General features: G+C 43.5%; 1 protein-coding gene across 1 annotated transcript; it reads left to right on the top strand.

Annotated features, from left to right (window-relative positions):
• On the top strand, positions 1-25,306 carry LOC121537910 (nuclear receptor subfamily 1 group D member 1). The gene is made up of 8 exons (XM_041845558.2): positions 1-724; positions 16,889-17,239; positions 17,443-17,531; positions 17,660-17,804; positions 21,959-22,560; positions 22,746-22,931; positions 23,118-23,328; positions 23,674-25,306. The coding sequence occupies exons 1-8, from the start codon at positions 709-711 to the stop codon at positions 23,871-23,873; spliced, it is 1,800 nt and encodes a 599-aa protein (XP_041701492.1). The 5' UTR covers positions 1-708; the 3' UTR covers positions 23,874-25,306.
• Positions 25,307-26,622: the final 1,316 nt, after the last annotated feature.

The following is a 26,622-nucleotide window of genomic DNA, read 5'->3' as shown; positions in this document are numbered from 1 at the left end:
TGCACCGTGGCTTTACTAAACGCGTAGCACGGTCACATAAGCGCATCAAATCTCCCCTCGGCTCTAGATACCGGCCAATGAGAACCCACTAAAGAGTAAAAGGAAGGAGGGAGAGACTGAAAGGAGAGTTCACATGGGACATATAGTGAGATGAGACACAACAGAAGTTGACAGAGGACACAGAAGCGAGTCACATTTTTTAAGCCACCTGAAAACGTGATTGATGTGGAAGTGTGTGTGTATTAGTGGGTGTGTATGTCTAGCCTGGTTTACGGTTCAGTTCATTCTCGGAGATGCTGATGGAGCTGTGAATTGTTGGGTTTTTGGAAAGCACTTGTTCTCTGCTCACATCCGCTGAACCAAGCAACTCACTAGCACAGTTATTCGGAGTTCAGAACGGATCCAGGTAGCATCCAAGAATAATCTCTCCTGCACACCTGAGACAGTTGGACATAACTGTTCTGCATCGCATACAGCTGTACATAACTGTGCTTACAGTATACTACGGAGTTTTCTGTCGTTGACAGATCAATACGATTGTCTTCAATCGTGCGCTCGTTCCATGGGTCAGGTATTTTACGCACAGGTAGTTCTCGACTCTCACCTGTCTCCAGTTTAGTATTGATCCTGCATATTGACATTCAGAAGCATCTGTATATTGACAAGTCGATCATCATTCATCACAGCAAACAAGACACATCAAGAAACATGGACAGTCCCGGTGGTAAGTACTATGATTGTGAAGTTATGTTTTGTTATTTCCATTGATTGCTAATTTTCATATTATATTTTGTTATTGCATACATTTTATATATCAGTTGCATAGCAATACTATTTTTCTAGCTCAATATTGAATTTGGCATTGGAATTATACATTTTGAGTTGAGAATAGTGAAGGTTTTTTAATGAATTTAAAGATTATTTACCATGTTTTATTGTGTTGGTTTCTCTTTGCAGTCGTGCATAATTGTGCGTAAAATACGTTCCCAAATGTCCTGCATGATGAGGTTTTACATTGAAAGTGTCTCTTCATGTTAGAAAGGGGATCGAGTTAATAAGATTTGAAACAATGTTATAAGGCTAGTACTGTATGTCCACGTCTATATGTTTAGGAAGTTGAGAGATGGAGATAAGAACAATTCAACTTTATAACAGGATCATCATGCTTTTTGTGCATTATCCTCCCATGTGTGAACTTGGAAAATGCAATGAATCCTGATTGATATACAGTGAGGGAAAAAAGTATTTGATCCCCTGCTGATTTTGTACGTTTGCCCACTGACAAAGAAATGATCAGTCTATAATTTTAATGGTAGGTTTATTTGAACAGTGAGAGACAGAATAACAACAAAAAAAAACAGAAAAACGCATGTCAAAAATGTTATAAATGGATTTGTATTTTAATAAGGGAAATAAGTATTTGACCCCCTCTCAATCAGAAAGATTTCTGGCTCCCAGGTGTCTTTTATACAGGTAATGAGCTGAGATTAGGAGCACACTCTTAAAGGGAGTGCTCCTAATCTCAGTTTGTTACCTGTATAAAAGACACCTGTCCACAGAAGCAATCAATCAATCAGATTCCAAACTCTCCACTATGACCAAGACCAAAGAGCTCTCCAAGGATGTCAGGGACAAGATTGTAGACCTACACAAGGCTGGAATGGGCTACAAGACCATCGCCAAGCGGCTTGGTGAAAAGGTGACAAAAGTTGGTGCGATTATTCGCAAATGGAAGAAACACAAAATAACTGTCAATCTCCCTCGGCCTGGGGCTCCATGCAAGATCTCACCTCATGGAGTTGCAATGATCATGAGAACGGTGAGGAATCAGCCCAGAACTACACGGGAGGATCTTGTCAATGATCTCAAGGCAGCTGGGACCATAGTCAGTTGGTAGAGCATGGCGTTTGCAACGCCAGGGTTGTGGGTTCGATTCCCACGGGGGGCCAGTATATAAAAATAAAATAATGTATGCACTCACTAACTGTAAGTCGCTCTGGATAAGAGCGTCTGCTAAATGACTAAAATGTTTTTTTTTAAATGTAACACACTACGCCGTGAAGGACTGAAATCCTGCAACGCCCGCAAGGTCCCCCTGCTCAAGAAAGCACATATACAGTGCCGTCTGAAGTTTGCCAATGAACATCTGAATGATTCAGAGGAGAACTGGGTGAAAGTGTTATGGTCAGATGAGACCAAAATCGAGCTCTTTGGCATCAACTCAACTCGCCGTGTTTGGAGGAGCAGGAATGCTGCCTATGACCCCAAGAACACCATCCCCACCATCAAACATGGAGGTGGAAACATTATGCTTTGGGGGTGTTTTTCTGCTAAGGGGACAGGACAACTTCACTGCATCAAAGGGACGATGGACGGGGCCATGTACCGTCAAATCTTGGGTGAGAACCTCCTTCCCCCAGCCAGGGCATTGAAAATGGGTCATGGATGGGTATTCCAGCATGACAATGACCCAAAACACACGGCCAAGGCAACAAAGGAGTGGCTCAATAAGAAGCACATTAAGGTCCTGGAGTGGCCTAGCCAGTATCCAGACCTTAATCCCATAGAAAATCTGTGGAGGGAGCTGAAGGTTCGAGTTGCCAAACGTCAGCCTCGAAACCTTAATGACTTGGAGAAGATCTGCAAAGAGGAGTGGAACAAAATCCCTCTTGAGATGTGTGCAAACCTGGTGGCCAACTACAAGAAACGTCTGACCTCTGTGATAGTCAACAAGGGTTTTTCCACCAAGTACTAAATCATGTTTTGCAGAGGGGTCAAATACTTATTTCCCTCATTAAAATGCAAATCAATTTATAACATTTTTGACATGTGTTTTTCTGGATTTTTTTGTTGTTATTCTGTCTCTCACTGTTCAAATAAACCTACCACTAAAATTATAGACTGATAATGTCTTTGTCAGTGGGCAAACGTACAAAATCAGCAGGGGATCAAATTTCTGAAACAGTTGTAATGTCCAACAAGTGGATATTTTCTTTCAAGCATACAAAGGTGTACTCCAAAAACTGCTAAAAAGATTGACGATGATATGTGACAGTGCTTGAAGTTCACGCAACTTCCCACATAAAAAACTACTACAGTTTACTATACAATACTACAATACTTACTATAGAATTATGTAGTAAACTGTAGTATATTGTCGAATCCTATACTACAGACTGTAGTATCCCTCGATCATGTGTAGTACTTACTATATAATTTTGTACTACAGGTCGCAAAAACACTACAGTAAATACTACAGTAATGTCGGCAAAAACTCTACAGTCTGCAAAAATACTACAGTAATTAGTATAGTATATTATACTACAGTATTCAATTTGCATATGCCCATTCCCCTCCTCCATATCCCAGTTTGTACCACCCATAAGTGTGAAATCTACATACCAAGTATATATAAAAATATATACAGTACCAGTCAAATGTTTGGACACACCTGCTCATTCAAGGGTATTTCTTTATTTTTACAATGTTCTACATTGTAGAATAATAGTGAAGACATCAAAACTATGAAATAACACATATGGAATCATGTAGTAACTCAAAAAAGTGGTAAACAAATAAAAATATATTTGAGATTTGAGATTCTTCAAAGTAGCCACCCTTTGCCTTGATGACAGCTTTGCACACACGTGGCATTCTGTTAACCAGCTTCACCTGGAATGCTTTTCCAACAGTCTTGAAGGAGTTCCCACATCTGCTGAGCACTTGTTGGCTGCTTTTCCTTCACTCTGCCGTCCAACTCATCCCAAACCATCTCAATTGGGTTGAGGTCATCTGATGCAGCACTCCATCACTCTCCTTCTTGGCCAAATAGCCCTTACACAGCCTGGAGGTGTGTTGGGTCATTGTCCTGTTGAAAAACAAATGATAGTCCCACTAAGCGCAAACCAGATGGGATGGCATATCGCTGCAGAATGCTGTGGTAGACATGCTGTTTAAGTGGGCCTTGAATTCTAAATAAATCACAGACATTGTCACCAGCAAAGCACCCCCACACCATCACACCTCCTCCTCCATGCTTCACGGTGGGAACCACACATGCAGAGATCATCCGTTCACCTGCTCTGCGTCTCACAAAGACACGGCGGTTGGAACCAGAAATCTCAAATTTGGACTCATCAGACCAAAGGACAGATTTCCACCAGTCTAATGTCCATTGCTCATGTTTCTTGGCCCAAGCAAGTCTCTTCTTCTTATTGGTGTCCTTTAGTAGTGGTTTCTTTGCAGCAATTCGACCATGAAGGCCTGATTCACGCAGTCTCCTCTGAACAGTTGATGTTGAGATGTGTCTGTTACTTGAACTCTGTGAAGCATTTATTTGGGCTGCAATCTGAGCTGCAGTTAACTCTATTGGACTTATCCTCTGCAGCAGAGGTAACTCTGGGTCTTCCTTTCCTGTGGCGGTCCTCATGAGAGCCAGTTTCATCATAGCGCTTGATGGTTTTTGCGACTGCACTTGAAGAAACTTTCAAAGTTCTTGAAATTCTCCGGATTGACTGACCTTCATGTCTTAAAGTAATGATGGACTGTCGTTTCTCTTTGCTTATTTGAGCTGTTCTTGCCATAATATGGACTTGATCTTTTACCGAATAGGGCTATCTTCTGTATACCACCCCTACCTTGTCACAACACAACTGATTGGCTCAAAGAAGGAAAGAAATTCCACAAATTAAGAAGGAAAGAAATTCTCCAAATTAACTTTTAACAAGGCACACCTGTTAATTGAAATGCATTCCAGGTGACTACCTCATGAAGCTGGTTGAGAGAATGCCAAGAGTGTGCAAAGCTGTCATCAAGGCAAAGGGTGGCTACTTTGAAGAATCTCAAATATTACATATATTTTGATTTGTTTAACACTTTTTTGGTTACTACAAAATTCCATATTTGTTATTTCATAGTTTTGATGTCTTCACTATTATTATACAATGTAGAAAATAGTAAAAATAAAGAAAAACCCTTGAATTAGTAGGTGTGTCCAAACTTTTGACTGGTAGTGTATATAGAAAAGAGCAGAAGCTCTGAACTATCCGCTCAGTCCTACCTACCTATCGATGAGAAAATTGCTAAATGTGCTCTTTGAGTATTTTGTCCAGTAGGTTTCCTCCAGAAAATGCCTCACTGCTATATCAAAGATAATAAAATAAAAGCACTATAGTAAATACTACAGTAATGTCTGCAAAAACACCACAAAAAGGGTTCTACATGGAACCAAAAAGGGTTCTGCTATGGGGACAGCCGAAGAACCCTTTTGGACCCCATTTTTCTAAGAGTGTAGTATTTATACCATAGTATACTATAGTATTTTTCCATATGGGTTGGAGACACTTCCTGTTTTTCCTCATGAAAACAAAACTCACATGGAGCGAGCTGTAATTGGTTCCAATGCATTCTATGCTTATTGCCAACAGTAGGCAGGCTACTTTGTTTTCGTGTGTATCTATAAGTAAATGATTCTCTACCACCCAGTTGGCATTGAGATAGTAAAAGTGCTGTGATTACTATATTAATAATTAGGTGGGTGCTTATGTTTGTCCTATTTCACACATGTACAAGTGTGTATTATACACATGTGAATTGGAAATGTGTTTTTAGCATATCTCACTCCCCCTAAGACACCCTCAGAGAGTGGGGTCACGGCCAGGGATCAGCCATTATTGACGGCGACCCTGGAGCAATTAGGGTTAAGTTTCTTGCTCAAGGGCTCACCTAGTCAGCTCAGGGATTTGAACCAGCAACCTTTAGGTTATTGGTCCAACGCTATTAACCTCTAGGCTACCTGCCGCCCTTGGAGGCTGGGGCAATGATATGGGTTGATAACGCAAAGTTTATGGCTATGGGAAGCTATAGAGTTATGCATGGAGCATTGGGCGGTGTTTCCACGAGATTAGCGAAAGTACACCTGGCATCATAATATTTGTTTACGGATTCCACTTCCACTCCCGGCTGTTGAGTGGTGATTCATTTACTAACTCTGCAGTCACGTTTCAGTCCAGGTGATGGAAACGACTGTGGCAAATGGCTTGGGTCAAGGCGCCCACGCCCTTCTCCATGTTCCATGACTTCCACAGATTCCATGTCAGTTATTACCTGTAGAGGACAAAACTTGGAGCTTTTCAGACCTCTGCATACTACACTAAACTCACTCAGTCATTTATTTGTCAAACTGATATATATAAAAAAAGTTTTTAATCACTTATTCATCATCTACTTTATTGGCCTTAGATATTTTGTATGGGCTATTCAGGTAGGCTAAATACTGTATACATTTTGCGGTGTTTGCATGATGTCAATAAGGGGGTTAAAAGGTCACTGGTGCAGTAATGTGGGATATCTGAGCCCCATGCCACAGCATTCTTTACTCCTGCTATCTGCCTGCAACTTGGAGGCTGTTTTGAATGGTGGCTCTCTGTATTTCTTCATTGAGAAGGTCATCCAACTTGACCCTATGAATGCATGGCTCAGTTAACCTACAGATGGAGCCCCTGTTTGGCCTTGATATTTATTGGTCTCAGAGGGAGAGATACAGTACATGTATTCTTGATTTATCCTATCAAACCAAGCAGAAGTAAACAAGATCAGATGTAATCCATATACATCCTAATCTAAATAACACAAGATGTAATCTGATACAAGATCAAATGTAATCAAGAACAAGTAGTTCAACTGATTGGGTAATATTAAGAGTGAGGCTACTTTCCCCTAGAGAGCTCAACTGGTTTAACCCAGAGCCCCATATTCACCTGCTGCCCAATTAGGTAAGCCTCACAGAGCAATGCAATGGGTGATGGCATTTAACTGAGAAGCCTGCTCACACACACACACACTTTGGGAACCATGCCAATCAGGTCAGGTGTTGGCACAATATGGGTGCTGTGAACTACATCTACACGTGGCCACTACCCACAGGATGTCTAATCAGATCATCTAACCTATTGTCAGAACTGTAATCCAGATTTGCTATGTGGTCAATATTGGCCACTGGCTCTATGATTGATCGCGTGCGGTGTGTGGGGGTCAATGTAGTTCGCGCGAATGATTCTGGCGCGCATTCAGAACATCCCAACCAACCCTACATCCTGCTCTATTTAATTTTCCTCTAAAATTATAACAGAGGCTATAAAGCGCGGGTGGTGATGATAAATTCTGACTGGTTGTGATATCTTCATGCAGCGCGAGTCTTTCCACTGAATGCACTCCTCTCATTCTCGAATCGTCCTCACGTGGGTTCACTTTCTAAGCCGCGTGCGGCGCGTGATTTCACAGGCGCGTACAGTACTCTCTCTCTCCATCTCTTTTTTTTTTCTCTCACTGTCTTCTCTTCGCTCTCTCTCTCTCTCTCCCGGGCACTTCTGTTGTGATGCTGCCTCCGGTGGTGGAAAGGGGGAGGTTAGGTTGGACAGTGGGGTCAGCGATTTCATGCATTAACTTTATCTCTAGTCACGTTGTCCCGCCTCATGCACGGTTTATTATATTCAAATGCATTAGTCCTCTATCCTATATCACAAGTCCCTTGCATCAACATCCGTGGCGTCAGTTCATCTAAACCTAGGGTATGGCAAAGTGGGGTGGGGTGGGGTGTGTGATTGACCCCAGGTATTAATTATCACCGCAATATATATTAGGTTTAAAGATGTGTGTAACGGCGTGTACAACGTCAACCACTACTCAACCTCATCATAAATTGACTCATTTACTTGTGGAACGACGTATACAGTGCTACATTAAATAAATGCATAATACGTGCTATCAAGTCACAACACGGCCGACTTCAAATAATGACATCAATGTGAAAGTAACCGGTGCATAAAACAGCTGACCGCGAATGCAAACTATGCCATATAAATCCTATACATGCTTACAAATAAAAAGCATAGCCTACATCAAAACCTACAGTGTCACTGTCTCCTGCGCTTCCCATCAACATTGCCTCGTGCACTTCCCACACATTTATGCATTTGCCTGTCTGCATTATTCGCCAGGGAAGATAAACATACTGCGAATATTGAAGCAATGTATCAACATGGTGGCTGTGAAAATATTGAAACATTGTATCAACGAACGAGGCAGCTTGGAGAATATTGAAAAATGTTGTATCAACAAGGCAGCGACGAGAATAGTGATGGTAACATAGCAGCCAGCGAGGGGGTGGCTCGCGCATTTTCCCCCGGGCCAGCTTGTCTCTGTCTGATATTATTGTGTTGTTTACGCATCTGGGTGATTATTATATTTAAAAAACAGCCCTACATCCACACTATAGTTAAATAACTTAGACATATTTAATGACTTTTTAGCAACAAGATTGATCCGTAAGAATATCTCATTTTAATTGAGGAAGATGGACAAGCAAGTCTGATAAGAGTGAGAGGTGGAAATGCAACATACCAGAGGAAATTAGGCTACAGGTAGGGATTAGGGATGCAGGCAGAGAATGATGAGGAAGTAAGCCTACAGCAAGAAGTTCAAAAAAGTTAGCCCAACTACGTCATCATTAATGATTTGCATTATCTCAATTATCATTCTGTCACTGCATGACAATGTACATTTGCTAATGCCTACAATTGTTATTGCCTTTGAAGCCAAAAACAGGACATTTGGGGGAAATGCTCTAAATAGCAAGTTGTTCCGTTGTGTTTATTTTCATACCATTACATGAATTGCACAAATCTACTGGGCGAATGAATGAAAATATTAATTAGACCTACAGCTATCAACGCCTGTATTTTAATAGCAATAACATAGCTTTTGGTTTCGAATGGTCACCAAAAGGAGGGCTCCCCCACCTCCCATTTCCAAATTCAATTAATTTATAACAAATTAATTGCTATCAGATAACAACAAGGTTTAGAAGGCCGAGTTCAAATGCCGACGTCAAATTCAAAGCAATTGGCGCACTCCCTAAACGGCTGACTGGCAAAGCAAATTGCCACTGTCTGCGCTCTGCTTTCTACAAGTGAGAGAAAAGGGTGCAAACTGGCTGCTGCTCTGGTCAGCCAATCACAGTCGTTTCATTTTAATCGGGATTGGAACGATTTCAGGCTACTTTGTTTTTGCCTACTTAACATTTTTGGTCTTGAGCTATGGCGACTGCCATACCCAACTGACGCCCCTGATCAACATCTCTCCCAAACTGAAGGTTCAGCACACATCCACTAGACCAGGGGTGTCAAACGTCCGGCCCGCGGGCCGGATCAGGCCCGCAAACGGGTTTAATCCGGCCCGCGAGATGATAAAAAAAATAAAATAAAAATAATAATAATTGTAAAGTATAAAAATGCGCTGCAATTTTTCAATAAAATAAACTGCTGTTCCAATTGCGTCCACTGGATGGCGCAATAGCAATTGTGTTAAGCAAGCAAACTGTTTATACCGGGGCAGAGCAAGTAGGTCAAGCACGTGCAGCCAATGAGCTACTTTGTTTTGCCCGCGATATTTATTACGGCTTCTACTTTTAACATTATGTGCTTTGGCACCCTCATTGCCCCAATATGTCTCTGTCAAAAAAGAGAAAAGTGGACGCAGAGTGCAGAGTGTTCCAAGAAAAATGGTCATCCTATTTATTCACGGAATTGAATGGGAAAGCTGTATGTTTGGTGTGTTCAGAGCATGTTGCAGTGCTGAAAGAATATAACCTTCGCCGCCACTATGTGAGTCTTCATGCCGACAAATATGACAACTTTCAAGGACAGCGGAGATGAGAGAAGGTGAATGAACTGTTGGCGGGTCTGAAGAAACAGCAGTCTGTGTTTACTCACAGCCGAGACATCAGTGACGCTGCAGTGAAAGCTAGCTACCTCATTGCTAATGAAATCGCAGTGGCTTCAAAACCATTTAGTGAGGGTGAATTTGTAAAAACATGCATGATGAAGGCAGCGGAGATTGTGTGCCCTGAAAAGCGGCAGGCTTTTGCAAATATCAGCCTGACAAGAAACACAGTTGCAGACAGGATTTCCGATCTTTCAGTGGATTTGGACAGCCAGTTGAAGCAAAAAGTAAAGTCATTTATTTCGTTTCGGTTGCAATTGATGAAAGCACGGACATTACAGATGTTGCACAACTGGCCATTTTCATCCGCGGAGTTGATGACACATTGACCGTCACCGAGGAGTTCGTGGAGTTGGTGCCGGTGACAGATACAATGACAGCAGCTGATATTTTTACCGCACTCGCCGGCGCGCGATGGACAGGGTCGGAGTGGACTGGTCCCGCCGCTGTCAGCCTGGCTACAGATGGTGCGCCCTCAATGATCGGGAAAAAAGCAGGCGTTGTGACAAAGTTCAGAGAGAAAGTGCAATCTGCAAATGGAGGACGTGATTTTTTGACTTTTCACTGTATTTGCACCAGGAGGCTTTGTGTTGCAAGTCATTAAAGATGGATAACGTCATGAAGGTGGTCATCCAAACTGTTAATTTCATCCGATCCAGAAGCCTGAATCACCGTCAGTTTGACAGCCTTCTCAGAGAGAAAGACCACATCTATGGCCTGCCATACCACACTGAGGTAAGATGGTTAAGCCGAGGTGCTGTGCTGAGGCGTTTCTTTGATTTACGAGAAGAAATTGAACAGTTCATGGAAGAAAAGGGCAAACCAGTGTTAGAATTTCATTCCGCAGAATGGATGCAGGACCTTGCATTTATGGTGGATGTTACAGAGCACCTGAATAACTTGAACAAACAGCTGCAAGGGCGCAACAAAGTTGTCACGCAGTATTATGACAGCATACGTTCTTTCAAGTTGAAGCTGTCATTGTGGGAGACGCAACTTGCCGGTGGTGATGCAGCTCACTTCCCCTGTCTGAAAAATGTGTGCGCGACCCAACATGTGGCAGACATGAAGCGGTTCAAAGATAAAATAACGGGACTGTTACGGGAGTTTGAGCAACGCTTTCAGATTTATGTTTATATGTTTTTATGTTGATGTGCTATTGTTTTTAATTGATTTTATTTTATTTGTATATTTAACCTATTCTTGACTCTGTGGTTCTTGCACTTGTTTGGGGAACAGGATTTCATTATTTTTATCTACATTTCTGCCTGAGAAATGACACCCTGATATAGTTCTGTGATCTGTGAAACAGTTCTGTTAATCACTGAGGCATTGTGTGTTTGTGTGTTCTTTTTCTTTTTCTTTTTCAAATAAACTTGACGTGTTTTATGATTAATAGTGATGTTGTGCTTGTACTATTTTGGACACACTGTCCTCAGGCTCCAGCTTTATGTTGTATGTTGATCGTATTAAAACAAAGAAAACAATCTGAAGTTGTTGTTTTTAAGTTATATATACCATGATTTTTCCGGTCCGGCCCACTTAGGAATAGATTTTCCTCCATGTGGCCCCTGAGCTAAAATGAGTTTGACACCCCTGCACTAGACTAAAGTGTGCTATGTACAGCTGGAACGTGACAGCCCTCCCTGTCAGTAGGCTATTTGTAGCCTGCAAAATCATTCGATCCTCTGTAGGCCTCGGAGTGATGCTAAAACTGCTATAGGACAACCTGTGACATCCTGCATTCTTGGTAATGCAGTGTGATGGAGATAATCTATTATAATCCTCAAATGATGCATCATGCATTTAGCCTACATGGATATATGGTGGCTGCCAAATAGTGCCATTTGTGTCATTCTTCTTTATAATGCAACCTATGTAGTTGAATAGAGTAGACTTTTGAATATACTTGCAATATAAATATACATACAATCCATAACATAATATAAATTCAACTCCTTCTATTCACCCCCAGTGAGGCCCCTCCAATTAATCCAATCAAATTGTATTTGTCACATGCTTCATAAACAACAGGTGTAGACTAACAGTGTACAGTGAAAATGTTACTTACAGGTCATTTTCCAACAATGCAGAGTTAAAGATAAAGTTGTTTTTTTTAATTTAAAAAATAGTAATGTGACGAGGAATAAATACACTGTGAGTAACGAATAACAATAATGAGTAAAAATAACATGGCTATATACAGGGAGTACCGGTACTGAGTCGATGTGCAGGGGTACAAGGTAATTGAGGTAACTATTGATGTAATACCTATGTACATATACATATATACAGTGAGGGAAAAAAGTATTTGATCCCCTGCTGATTTTGTACGTTTGTCCACTGACAAAGACATGATCAGTCTATAATTTTAATGGTAGGTTTATTTGAACAGTGAGAAACAGAATAACAACCACAAAATCCAGAAAAACGCATGTCAAAAATGTTATAAATTGATTTGCATTTTAATGAGGGAAATACATATTTGACCCCCTCTCAATCAGAAAGATTTCTGGCTCCCAGGTGTCTTTTATACAGGTAACGAGCTGAGATTAGGAGCACACTCTTAAAGCACACTCTTAAATTATAGACTGATCATTTCTTTGTCAGTGGGCAAACGTACAAAATCAGCAGGGGATCAAATACTTTTTTCCCTCACTGTATATAGGTAGAGGTGACTAGGCAACAGGATAGATAATAGACAGTAGCAGCAGCGTATGTGGTGAGTGTGAAAGTGTGTGAGTGTGTTTGTGGCATCAGTATGCATGTGTGCGCGTGTCATGTGTGTGGTTATAGGCTTGCTGCAGCATCTATGTCAGCCACGGAGCGCACATCCAAATACCATTGCACCTTGTTACTGAGACAGTGGACTACTTCTCTTCTCCTAGCTGGATTAATGCAGTCTGTTAGAGACATAGTAACATGCTCCTCATTGGTCAAGGATGTTTACTGTAATGTATTTACTTAGGATGCTTTTGGCAGCTGTCAGTTTGGATCCTGGCTTCAGCCACATACTGTACATCAATAATTCACAAACTGTTATGATCTAGCTATAAGTTACAGTATATGGAGCCAAATGGGTGACCTCCTCTACCTCCACCCTACCTGCTACCTCCATCCTTACCTCTACCTCCACCCTTACCTCTACCTCCACCCTACCCTCTACCACCACCCTACCCTCTACCTCCACCCTACCCTCTACCTCCACCCTACCCTCTACCTCCACCCTACCCTCTACCTCCACCCTACCCTCTACCTCCACCCTACCCTCTACCTCCACCCTACCCTCTACCACCACCCTACCCTCTACCACCACCCTACCCTCTACCTCCACCCTACCCTCTACCTTCACCCTACCCTCTACCTCCACCCTACCTTCTACCCTCTACCTCCTTCCTACCCTCTACCTCCACCCTACCCTCTACCACCACCCTACCTTCTACCCTCTACCTCCTTCCTAGCCTCTATCTCTACCCTACCCTCTACCACCACCCTACCCTCTACCACCACCCTACCCTCTACCTTCACCCTACCCTCTACCTCCACCCTACCTTCTACCCTCTACCTCCTTCCTACCCTCTACCTCCACCCTACCCTCTACCACCACCCTACCTTCTACCCTCTACCTCCTTCCTACCCTCTATCTCTACCCTACCCTCTACCACCACCCTACCCTCTACCACCACCCTACCCTCTACCTTCACCCTACCCTCTACCTCCACCCTACCTTCTACCCTCTACCTCCTTCCTACCCTCTACCTCCACCCTACCCTCTACCACCACCCTACCTTCTACCCTCTATCTCCTTCCTACCCTCTATCTCTACCCTACCCTCTACCACCACCCTACCCTCTACCACCACCCTACCCTCTACCTCCACCCTACCCTCTACCTCCACCCCTACCCTCTACCTCCACCCTACCCTCTACCTCCACCCTACCCTCTACCACCAACCTACCCTCTACCACCACCCTACCCTCTACCACCACCCTACCCTCTACCACCACCCTACCCTCTACCTCCACCCTACCCTCTACCTCCACCCTACCCTCTACCTCCACCCTACCCTCTACCACCAACCTACCCTCTACCACCACCCTACCCTCTACCTCCACCCTACCCTCTACCTCCACCCTACCCTCTACCTCCACCCTACCTTCTACCCTCTACCTCCTTCCTACCCTCTATCTCTACCCTACCCTCTACCTCCTGCCTACCCTCTACCTCCACCCTATCATCTACCTCCACCCTACCCTCTACCTCCACCCTACCCTCTACTTCCACCCTACCTTCTACCCTCTACCTCCTTCCTACCCTCTATCTCTACCCTACCCTCTACCTCCTGCCTACCCTCTACCTCCACCCTATCATCTACCTCCACCCTACCCTCTACCTCCACCCTACCCTCTACTTCCACCCTACCTTCTACCCTCTACCTCCACCCTACCCTCTACCTCCACCCTACCCTCTACCTCCTTCCTACCCTCTATCTCTACCCTACCCTCTACCTCCTGCCTACCCTCTACCTCCACCCTATCATCTACCTCCACCCTACCCTCTACCTCCACCCTACCCTCTACTTCCACCCTACCTTCTACCCTCTACCTCCACCCTACCCTCTACCTCCACCCTACCCTCTACCTCCACTCCACCCTACCCTCTACCTCCACCCTATCCTTCATGACAAGTCATTGCAAAGGCAAAACGAGCTAGGAAAACACTAGCAGCCTTGCCAGGCTTACAGCTGTCGCATAACGTAGCACAGAGAACAAACCAGGGAAATTATATAATAGGGGAGGAGGATGTGGGGAAGAATTGTTGTGCCTCTTAAGTGCTCAGCGCTCACGTTTCCCTGCCTGACAGCCTGCCTGGCTCTATTCACCCACTCAGGCAGATAGATTAGTGGCAGAACAGGTTGGTAAAGGTCACGATGGGAAGCTGCTTTCCTCACTCCCCAACCTGCTGCTGATTCCACAATTAAGTGTGTATGGCTGTGAGTATATGGCTCTTCTTCTGTCTATTCTCTGGGTTACATTGGGAATAATCTGGCACGTGCTATAGGCTATGTGCTATCCTACTGGCTGAACATCAAAGCCAACAAAGCCAATTCACATTCCTAAAGTCCTATGGCCCCCTATGATTTTCTATACTCTCATGAGGACCATGTTCTCTGAATTTGAGTTAGTCGACTTGACACAAAAGCCATATACTCTACTTAGCCGCTGGCCAAGCATATGACATATTATGGCAGTACAGTATATAGCAGTATAGTCAAGCTTCGCCTTGGGGAGACTGTAAAAGCAGATTATTAATTGACCACATTTATGGCACCAGTTTTGAGGGCCCCTCACACACACAAACAAACATAGAAGTAACTCACGTGAGTGTTCAGGTGGACATGCAATGTATTTGGGTGGGTGTGGTGGTGGAGGTGGGGCAAGTCCTGGCTGGGTCAGCAGCAGGCTGATTGTTTCCAGTCTCAGGAAGTGGCAGGCCAGGGCAGGACCAGCAGGTCCCTGTCATAAGACTAGCGCTAGCTCTGCTGTGTTAACAATCAATCCTGCAGCACTTGCTGGCTGGAGGATTATAAAAACACTTGAGCTAAACAAATACCCGGTGCAGCAGAGAACAAGAGGAAAGAAAAAGGACAGATTATCAAATTTCCCATTCAAAATGTAAGGTTACATGACAAGTGCATGATATTTGGGAATATCGTTTTTATTCTATGTATAGACCTACAATAGGCTAACTATCACTGCCCTCTATCTCTGATTTACAAACTCAGCAAGCTCAAAAAGTAAACCCAAAGTTCGGTACAGTTTACTCTCTCTATGGGAGAACGTGACTCGCTCTTTCCATACTGGGGGCGAGTTTAATGTACAGTAGGCTACAGTGAAACATTGTACCCCTCTATACCACATCATTCCCGGGGCGCCCCCAGCCCTATATTTCTAAAATCATGGAACAATTTTTACATTTTAGCAGACGCTCTTATCCAGAGCGACTTGCAGTAGTGAGTGCATGCGAAGGGCGGAGGGGGAAAAAAATTATAAACAGAGATAAAACGCTATGTTAATTTCCTTAGCCTATTTATAACGACCACAAAATAAATACTGTGGTTTGCCTGACGCAAAAAAAATATGTTTCAATAACCACGTTTCCATCCACGAGTAGCCTAAAGTCATATCTTATAAAACTAAATCATGACAGCTGTGATGGAAACAGGAAGTTTCGATGTAAATTTATAAATGCAGACATATTTTGTTTGTTCGACATAGTGGGATCATTTTGTGTCGGTAAAATACAAATATTTTCACTCTTATCCATAATAATCTCATCATGTAGACTAGCCAACCCGCACAGCCTACCCTTCACTGTATCTGCGAGCTACTGGCTAGAGCGCGCACGTGCCAATACCAGAGTAGGCCCATTTATATTTAACGCAACAGCTTGTGACAAAACTATCCATAGAATTGAAAATGTGATGGAAACACAATGAACATTCGATTTTTATTCGGTAGGCCTACATGAAAACTTAAGCGAAAAAGTACATCATCATGTACTGATTTTAATTCCCCAACAAGTCAGTTTGGTGGAAACACACCACTGGTGGGAAAATGCGCATATTTTCTTTATGCATATTTTAGAATATTGGCATGAAAATCTGTCGCCAATTGGATAGAAATCTAGCCAGTGGGAGTTAGACTTTGGTTGGCACAGAACCTGCTCGCGCTGTGTAGCTGTGTTTCCAACATTGTTAACCTTGCTCCACTCTCCCTGCATGTGCTTGAATGCACAATTATGCCTATTAAATTCATATCATATGATGAGAGGCTTGCAGCAAATTCTCAGAGCTGTCCTCCTTTGCAGGGTCAGAGGGGTGTGCAACATGACATCACAGTAAAACATGTTCCAAAACATGTTATGCACTTGTATAAATAGCATATTTTTCAACACCAAAATGCATTCAGTACAGCCCTTTTAAATATGGCATCCTAAACTACAGCATGAACTTTGAGACTTTAAACTCCTTTTCAGAGTAAACTTCTCAGCTATTTTGTATAGACTACCTGACTAACTCCCCACTCTGTCTCTGTTTTGCAAACAGGTGGTGTTATTCTGTATGCGGGCTCCTCTGGCAGCTCCAGCCCTGGCAGCCCCAGCACCAGCCCTGGCAGCCCCAGCCCCAGCCCTGGCAGCCCGTCCAGTGGGTACCAGACCCAGTCCCCCCCCTCCCACTCCCAGCCCTCCTCCCCAGAGGAGGTCACCTTCACAGAGCTCGGTCCGCTGGGGTCCCTGAAGAGCCAGAGGGGAGGAAGATGTACCCCTCCATCCTCCAAACTGGTGTTCCAGTTCCCAGAAGTCTACAATGTGGCTACATCAACATCCACCCAACAGCACACCTACCAACACCCCATCGCTGGGAAAAGGCCATGTGGATTCACAGGAACTTTCACCAGTGAGTTGTTTATCAATGTGTTATTTTCTCTCTTTAATTCCTGAACCTGAATATCCTCCCTATCCATTACCCATGTCCCCCAAATCTTTTAGTCTAATGTACACATATTTTGTTGCTTGTACAATTGGTTGGTATTCACCCTCGTAGGCTCACTGATCTGATCACGTCTTATTATCTGTGCCTCTGTCTTCCTATATCTACAGAGACTGGTGGGATGGTGCTCCTGTGCAAAGTGTGTGGAGACATTGCATCTGGGTTCCACTACGGAGTGCACGCTTGTGAGGGTTGCAAGGTAAAGACCCTGACAAATAAACACAAACACATACTGTATATGATATGATTACATTACACAGTCTATATTACCATTAAAACCAACCAGGATGCAAACTAACTTTACATCTGCTTGTATTTCCTGTCTAGGGTTTCTTCCGTCGCAGCATCCAGCAGAACATCAACTACAAGATGTGTGTGAAGAACGAGAACTGCCTCATCATGAGAATGAACCGCAACCGCTGCCAACACTGTCGCTTCAAGAAATGTCTCTTCGTCGGCATGTCCAGAGATGGTAAGAGTTATAGTGACATCTTAATGATAGTGCAGTCTCAAAATGGGGCAGAGAGTTTTTTGAGGCCATCCAATGAGGGTTTATCAGTTACTAGCGCCATCAGCACTGCACCAACCTTGTCTTTTTATCTTTCACCTGAGACATTGCACTGGCCTACTGTTGAAGGGCACACTTAGGAAAATACCCTACATCCACACAGCCTCTTGCACATTCAAAAGTTTCAAAGTCAGTCTGCCTTTCTCTTGTTCAGACTCCTCCTCTTCTCTCCTCTCATGTCCCTGCCCCTCTCCATGTTCCTCAACTCCATGTTCCCTGAGCTCTCCCTCCATCCCACTCTCCTCCTGTGCTCTCCCTCCATCCCACTCTCCTCCTGTGCTCTCCCTCCATCCCACTCTCCTCCTGTGCTCTCTCTCTATCCCACTCTTCTCCTGTGCTCTTCCTCCATCCCACTCTCCTCTCCCTCCATCCCGCTCTCCTCTCCCTCCATCCCGCTCTCCTCTCCCTCCATCCCGCTCTCCTCCTCAGCTCTCCCTCCATCCCACTCTCCTCTCCTCCATCCCACTCTCCTCCTGTGCTCTCTCTCCATCCCACTCTCCCCCTGTGCTCTCCCTCCATCCCACTCTCCTCCATCCCACTCTCCTCCTCAGCTCCCTCCATCCCACTCTCCTCTCCTCCATCCCACTATCCTCTCCTCCATCCCACTCTCCTCCTCAGCTCTCCCTCCATCCCACTCTCCTCCTCTCCTCTCCCTCCATCCCACTCTCCTCTCCTCCATTCCACTCTCCTCACCCCCATCCCACTCTTCTCTACGACAGTGATTTATGAGAACAGGAGCTTTGAAGTCCCAAAAGCTATCTGTCATCCAGACTGCAGCAAAAAGGAATTATTTTGGGAAATTGGAACAGGGGCAACTTGATTACCTTGTGTACTGTTTGCCCTTATAACATCTTGTGGAATTAATTAGGGATACAGCAAACAATTAAGCTTGAGATGCATTAACAAAACAGCTTGGCCTTGACACGCAATTAATCAATCTTTATCATACGCTTTTAGTCTTAATAAGCTAAATATTGATAAATTGCCCCATCACAGATTACAAGAATACGTTTCGGTGTATTTAAAAAAAAGCAAAGATGTGACCTATAGCATAGTGGTAGATCGTGACCTCGTTGGAATTGTTTGCCTGCCTCCTACTCTTCTTCCTGTCAGTGTTGTTGTAATTATCTGTAGAGTAATCTATTCCTTAATCTACGAGAGAACCAAGTGTGATTTATGCATGCGGTCGACAGTTTGGTTGCTCAAAGGTTGAGTACAATAAACGAGGGTAGTGTAGAGTTTTTTTAAAGGGAACAAACACTCATTTTGACCCTATTAAAAAAATATGTTGTCGCAATTGTCAAGAACCGCAACCTAGAAACCTCTTTCCTTCTGCTGCAACTGTTGCGAAAACAGGAAAACCTCAGTCAACTGCCTGCAGTCCACATTAAAGAATACGCCCTAAATTCTCAGGAGCCTGATGATGTGTGATTCTGTATCTTGTGATATCGTATAGGCAAGGCAAATATTTAAGTCAGTTGGCACAGTAGTGGCATACTTTCCCTCCCTGAAACCAGTTAATCTTCTTAAAGATACAGTCCATACTTCCAGTGCTTTTATTTCATTCTCACATACTGTAATGACTAGACACTACAGACTAATTTCATGCCATATAATAGTAAATCCATGTAAACTAACATAGCAGATCTCCTCTAACCTCATGCCACTGTGCATAGCCCTTTAGCTCAAACTAGATCGATGATCTTTAGGGACAGTGCAGAGACCCAACAGATCATGTAATGATGCCAGATTCGTTAAAGGCCCAGTGCAGTCAAAAACACGATTCTCCTGTTTATATATATATATATATATATATATATATATATACATATATATATATATATATATATATATATATATATATTTCCACACCATGAGGTTGGAATAATACTGTGAAATTGCGAAAATTATGATAATGCCCTTGTAGTGTGAGCTGTTAGAATTTTTTTACCTGTTTTGGTGGAATGGTGACATCACCAGGCAGTTAATTTGGATAATAAACCAATAGGAAAGCGAGTTCAAAACCTCTCTGCCAATAACTGATAGTTTTCAGTTTTCCCCTCCCCACTCAGACAACTCCCAGACGACAATCACTCTCTCTAAAGGCCTGATTGGTGGAGTGCTGCAGAGATGGTTGTCCTTCTGGAAGGTTCTCCCATCTCCACAGAGGAACTCTAGAGCTCTATCAGAGTGACCATCAGGTTCTTGGTCACCCCCCTGACCAAAGCCCTTCTCCCCCGATTGTTCAGTTTGGCCGTGCAGCCAGCTCTAGAAAGAGTCTTGGTAGTTCCAAACTTCTTCCATTTAAGAATGATGGAGGCCACCGTGTTTTTGGGGACCTTCAATGCTGCAGAAATTTTTTGGTACCCTTCTCCAGATCTGTGCCTCGACACAATGCTGTCTCGGAGCTCTACGGACAATTCCTTCGACCTCATGGCTTGGTTTTTGCTCTGACATGCACTGTCAACTGTGGGACCTTATATAGACAGGTGTGTGCCTTTCCAAATCAATTGAATTTACCACAGGTGGATGTAACAATGACGCTGTGAGTCGAGAAGCAGGTGCAGGTGAAACGTTTAATAAAACAACAAACATGAAACGAGACAGCGTAACAGTGGCGATATAGCATGATCACAGGAACAATACTGACTGAGGAATGAACGTAGGAGGACAGATAAAGGGGAGGTAATGAGGAAGGTAATGGAGTCCAGGTGTGAATCATAATGATCTGCAGGTGTGTGTAATGATAAATCCCAGGACCGGTAGTTAGTATTCCGGTGACGTCGCACGCCGGAGGGGAGGAGCAGGAGTAGATGTGACAATGGACTCCAATCAAGTTGTAGAAACATCTCAAGGATGATCAATGGAAACAGGATGCACCTGAGCTCAATTTCGAATGTCATAGCAAAGGGTCTGAATACTTATGTAAATAAGGTATTTCCGTTTTTTATTTATAATACATTTGCAGAAATTTCTCAAAACCTGTTTTTGCTTTGCCATTATGGGGTATTGTGTGTAGATTGCTCAGGTTTTTAAATTTTTAAAATCAATTTTAGAATAAGGCTGAAACGTAACAAAATGTGGAAAAAGTCAAGGGGTCTGAATACTTTCCGAAGGCACTGTATGTTCATGCTTGCACTCTTCTTAATCATTCTTATACACAATTTACATTTTGTCTCATGCATTGTGCTGGCTGGGTTGGAGAACTCTCACGAGGCAGGACTGCTGTTTGAAGTCTACTTCTTATCTCACGCGCCACCTTGTGGCGTCTCACACTCCTCACTCACTACTTTCGCTTTGTAATCTCCTACTTCACTCCTCCTCTTCACTGTCACTTACCCCCTCTATCCCCTGCAACCTATACTTCCTGCTTCCCTCACTCCTTCTCTGCAACCTCTCCTTCCTCCCTCCCTCCCTCGTTCTCTGCAACCTCTCCTTCCTGCGTGCTGAGAGCCCATCTCTCTTTCCGCAGTAGCAGTGACATCACGTTCACGATGACCCACTGCCCTACTTACAGAGCAGAGAAGGAGGGAGGGAGCGAGGTAAGGAAGGAAGGAGAGACGGAGAGAGAGATAGAGGGGGTCTATCAATAGCATCTCCAGCTGATGGATATTTTTGGAGAGGGTGTAGGGAGGAGGTAGGGAGGAGGAGATGGGGTAGGGAGGAGGAGAGGGGGTAGGGAAGAGGGGAGGGGGTGGAGAGGGGGTTGGGAGGAGGGGAGGAGGTAGGGAGGAGGAGACGGGGTAGGGAGGAGGAGAGGTGTTTGGGAGGAGGGGAGGAGATAGGGAGGAGGTAGGGAGGAGGAGAGGGGGTAGGGAGGAGGAGAGGGGGGCTTGGATGAGGAGATGGAGGGATGGGATCCACTACAAGACTTACACAATCTGCTCAGATTCATCCATATGGAAAATACAACAAGATACAATTAACGCATTTTAGTAATCAAGGATATGTGTGAATATTTTGGTTTCTGTACAGACCATTTAAACACATTCCTCCAAGTCTTATCATGTAGGCTACTATAGGTGTTAACCAGTCCCTTCTGTTTGTGTCTTCCTCAGCTGTGCGTTTTGGCCGTATCCCTAAGAGGGAGAAGCAGAGGCTTCTGGATGAGATGCAAAGCTACATGAACAGCCTGAACGAGTCTAACACCATCATGGACGTAGACTCCTCCCCCATCTCCGAAGCCCCTCCCAGCCCAGCAGAGGTTCCTTCTAAAGAGGCTATTGGAGCCATCTCACAGTCCTATCAGGACATCTTCGCCAGCAGCCAAGGCAGGGCAGCCAAGACGGGCATCAACATCAATAACAACAATAACAACCTCCCAACATCCTGCCCCTTCAAGAGTAACGCATCTCAGGAGACCTCCTATGGCTCCTCCCACTCCGGCTCAGGCTCTACCCAGGGGTATCAGTCCTGTCCTGCAGGCCCCGTCCCTTGCTGCTCAGTAACCAATGACAACCACCATACATTCCCGTCTGTGGACAACAGCTGCTATAGTTACCCTGCAACATCCAATCAGAATCATGGACAGTCCAATATTGGCATGCCTCAAAGGGGCAGCCCGACAAATCATAACTGTTTCTCCATGAAGGAAGAGACCCAAGAGACCCAAACTCAGACTTCCTGTCCATGGAAGTTAGCAGTGGGCACCAAAGTGTTGGTGAGTAAATGGAGAGTTGTTATAAAGTTGGTATTAAACTTGACTTTTGTTAAGCTGCAAAACTATAGTGTAGTGTGATTACAATCTACCTGTATCTAACTCTCTCTATCTAGCTTTCTCTATCTAACTCTCTCTCTCTAACTCTCTCTATCTAACACTATCTAACCCTCTCTTAACTTTCTCAGGCTTGTCCTCTCAATGCGTGTCCTGTCTCTGAGGCCAGTCGTTCCGGCCAGCAGGTATGGGAGTCTTTCTCCCAGTGTTTCACCCCAGCAGTGAGGGAAGTGGTGGAGTTCGCTAAGGGCATCCCTGGCTTCCAGGATCTCAGCCAGCACGACCAGGTCATGCTGCTCAAATCAGGCACCTTCCAGGTAGTAACCGCTTGTTTAGTCCAGAACTAGGTTTTATCTGGGCCCGGGAAACCGGCTCTAAATCAGATATTTGTTTGTAACTCCAGCTGAAATGAAGTACAAAACACCTCTTAATTTTCTCTCCCAATAAATGTAATCCCACTCCATGTTGGCTAACCTTTCCATTGTGCCTTCTGTCTCGGTCAGGTGTTGATGGTGAGGTTCTGCACCCTGTTCAACCCTGAGGAGCGGACGGTGACCTTCCTGAACGGCCAGACATACCCTCTGTCCACCCTGCGGGTGCTGGGAATGGGGGCGCTGCTCAACTCCATGTTTGACTTCAGTGAGAAGCTGGGAACTCTGAGGCTGGAGCCTGATGAGATGGCTCTGTTCATGGCCGTGGTGCTGGTCTCTGCAGGTGAGACAAACAGACGTTTAATTCCTTAATTTTTCCAAGCCATTTAGTTCATCTCTGAAGCAAGAGGAGGAGAGTTTGAACAACATGACAATAGCCAGTTTAGAAAATATAGTATTGCATTTGTACCTTGACCAGTATGGAGATAGGCTTACATTTGTACCTTGACCAGTATGGAGATAGGCTTACTTGAATGGTATGATTTTTTTAGAATATATTTTTGTATTTAATCATGATAACGATAAACATAACGATAAACTAACCAACCACAAAGCTGTGCTGACATCCATAAATAGATATTGGTGTTTCTCAAACAAACTCTCACCCTGTCTCCTCTCGTCTTCTCAGACCGTTCAGGCATCGCTGACATGGGTGCAGTAGAACAGCTCCAGGAGGGGTTGATCCACGCCATGCGTTCTCTCATCCACCGCCGTCGTCCTGAAGAGAGCGCTGCCATCTTCCCCAAGCTGCTCCTGCGCCTGCCCGATCTGCGCACCCTCAACAACCTGCACTCAGACAAGCTGATGGCCTTCAACATTGACCCTTGAACAGCCCTGACACATACAAACACATCCACTCACACACACACAGCCAATCACAACTTGCCCACCACCACTCTCAGGGCAGGACTGTCCAGAGACTTCCCATGAAGAGTACAACGATGACATGGGCAAATCAAAATATATATATTCAAGAAGCATGTTTGAAAAATGACAATAATGAACAGATTTTGATCTTCATCCTGTTTTCATGCACACTAATGCACACACACACACACACACACAAATAACCTCAAGATCTCCACTTGGCGAAAGATGGTCTGTTAGAATGTACATCAGTGTTTTAGGCTTACCATTACCCTCCTGGACAGATTCATGTGTATTGATGTTTACCCAGAGACCAAAAGACAGTTCACTTGTTTAACTCATTCCTAATCTCCTGACCATCGCCAAACCACAGTTGAGAGAGAATCAGAGAGGGAGATGTTTGTGGACGATGATAAGTCAGGGACATTATTGGTGACTGAATGTTTGTATAAGAGAAAGGGATCCTGTATATAATAATAATAATAATAATAATAATAATAATAATAATAATAATGACGACGACAACGATGATAATGATGATAATAATAATGCATAGATAAACTTTACACTTAAGATCATATGACTCCCATTTCACTTACAAACACGTCTGTGGTTTAAATATGCAATTAAGTCACAAATATATTCAACAGACGTGTATTTCATATAGAAATGATATTTTCTGTGGATTGTTACATCTGCATCAAGAATCACATCAGAGACAGCACTGTCTCCAAGCATGTTGGGTTTTGTACTCCATTTTGTTGGGATTATTTTGTTGTTGTAAATAATATATTGTCTTATTCAAATAATAACAATATATGGTGGATCTGCTGGGCAAAATCACAGTATATGAGACAAGTCTATGGATCAGAGCCTATAGGAATGTAATGGACTCTCTGTAAAGGGTGGGGGTTGGCAATTAAGAAGTGGGCTGTGCACTGGAGAAAGTAATGTTGGAGAGGGCTCTGTATTGTATTGGGGAGAGGGCTGTGCCAGTAACATTTACATTTGAGTCATTTAGCAGACGCTCTTATCCAGAGCGACTTACAGTAGTGAGTGCATACATTTTCATACTTTTTTTTCATAACTCATAAGGGTGTCAGGTCAGATCAGATATTGAATCAAACCAGCAGAATCCCTGAATTCACCAGCGCTCCTCACTCCACAAATCCACAATATGCACCTACCCACCCATCCCCAAAGTTTGTCATACAAACTGAAAAAGACACTTTCAGGGTGAATAAGGATCTTATCTGATTGCTACAGATCTGATCCACTCCCTGCTAGTTGAGATTATGGTTAACTGAGCACATCTTCTTGTACATTTTGTAAATTTTGTTTCTTCTTGTTCTTCCATAGAAATTATATAAAGATTAAATGATGTACTTACTGAATTCCACCTTGTGTTTCTTCTTTGGTGTCCCAAAAGAATCTAACACATAACAAACCTACAAGCCTAACATTCCATGAGATGCAGGTTTCCACAAAAATCCTGCTTCACCAATGCCGTACAACACACTGACCCAATTCAGTATTTAATCTATGAAAATACCCCAGTAAAAATCAAGTCATAAATAAGACTGCCTACTGCCTTTCAAACTGTTAAAGAGAGACAAACTGATTCTCAGTAGTAGGCTACAATGATACATACTTGCATGCATTTCAGATTTCTTGAATAATAAATAATGTTATGCATGAATCATCATTGCAGTATCATTTCTGAATAGATTATTGTGCAAAAAAGAATATTCTGGATGTTCTGCATGTGTAGCCCTTGATCATGACTCTCAGTTCCATTACCTTACACATAAGAGTTATTGGAGGAAGGCCTCTTCTGTAGGGGGGAGTTTTGTTAAGAGCCGCGACACTCGGTCTGAACATTAACACGCATCACTTGCAGTACGGTTTTGGAAGCATAAGGACATAACCGGTAGAAGTCGTTTGAGGGTAGGGGTGCTGCGATTTTTTTGCCAACACAAAAATTGCCAGCACTGTATTGGTCTGCTAATACAGGACTAGTGAAGGCTCAGTGCACTACTTTTGTGAAAATGTTTAAACTAAATGTATTTGAGTGTTTACCAGCATTTGTAACTTGAGTCTGATAATTATCTGTACAAAATAGTTAATCAGATAATACTTAAAAATACTTGCTTGATATGTTTTCCAGTTTCTTGAAGTACTTTGCAAATGCAACTTATTTCTATGTGAAAATTGAAATGGTCTATTCATTCCTTTTCCATTTTAGTAGACACTCTTATCCAGAGCAACTTACAGTAGTGAGTAAATACATTTTCATACTGATCCCCGTGGGAATTGAACCCACAACCCTAGCATTGCAAGCGCCATGCTCTACCACATCACACCATCACAAACCACTTGATGCCTCAATGTACTCTATTACTGTGTTGTGCATTGTTTTTCTTCATGGGGATGGAAAGTCTACAGGTACAAACCTAGATGACCAGCCTATGTGCAATACAGTAATGTACATTAAGTGGTTTGTAAGGATGGTAAATTAATACTGCACAAAAAGTGGTTGTTTTCTATGTTATTTGATCAAGAAAAATATTTAATTTGATGTGGTTGTTTTGTGTCTTTGCCCATAACTTCGCAGCATTTTATGTAAATGTTTGAGGACAGTGTTTTGTTCTTTCAGGATTCCATTAGAATGACGATCACAGAGAAAGGGAGAGAGCAACAAACTCTTACA

Source organism: Coregonus clupeaformis, chromosome 24, assembly GCF_020615455.1.
Source record: "Coregonus clupeaformis isolate EN_2021a chromosome 24, ASM2061545v1, whole genome shotgun sequence".
Taxonomy (NCBI): Eukaryota; Metazoa; Chordata; class Actinopteri; order Salmoniformes; family Salmonidae; genus Coregonus; species Coregonus clupeaformis.
Note: the sequence above shows the minus strand (reverse complement) of the source record. Positions and strands in the feature narration are given on the sequence as shown.

What these genes read in the sequence shown, in the direction of transcription:
- LOC121537910 (XM_041845558.2), top strand. An exon ending in ACGCTTGTGAGGGTTGCAAG is followed by an intron (nt 17,532 to 17,659) that starts GTAAAGACCCTG and finishes TTTCCTGTCTAG; the next exon opens with GGTTTCTTCCGTCGCAGCAT. An exon ending in CAGTGGGCACCAAAGTGTTG is followed by an intron (nt 22,561 to 22,745) that starts GTGAGTAAATGG and finishes TAACTTTCTCAG; the next exon opens with GCTTGTCCTCTCAATGCGTG.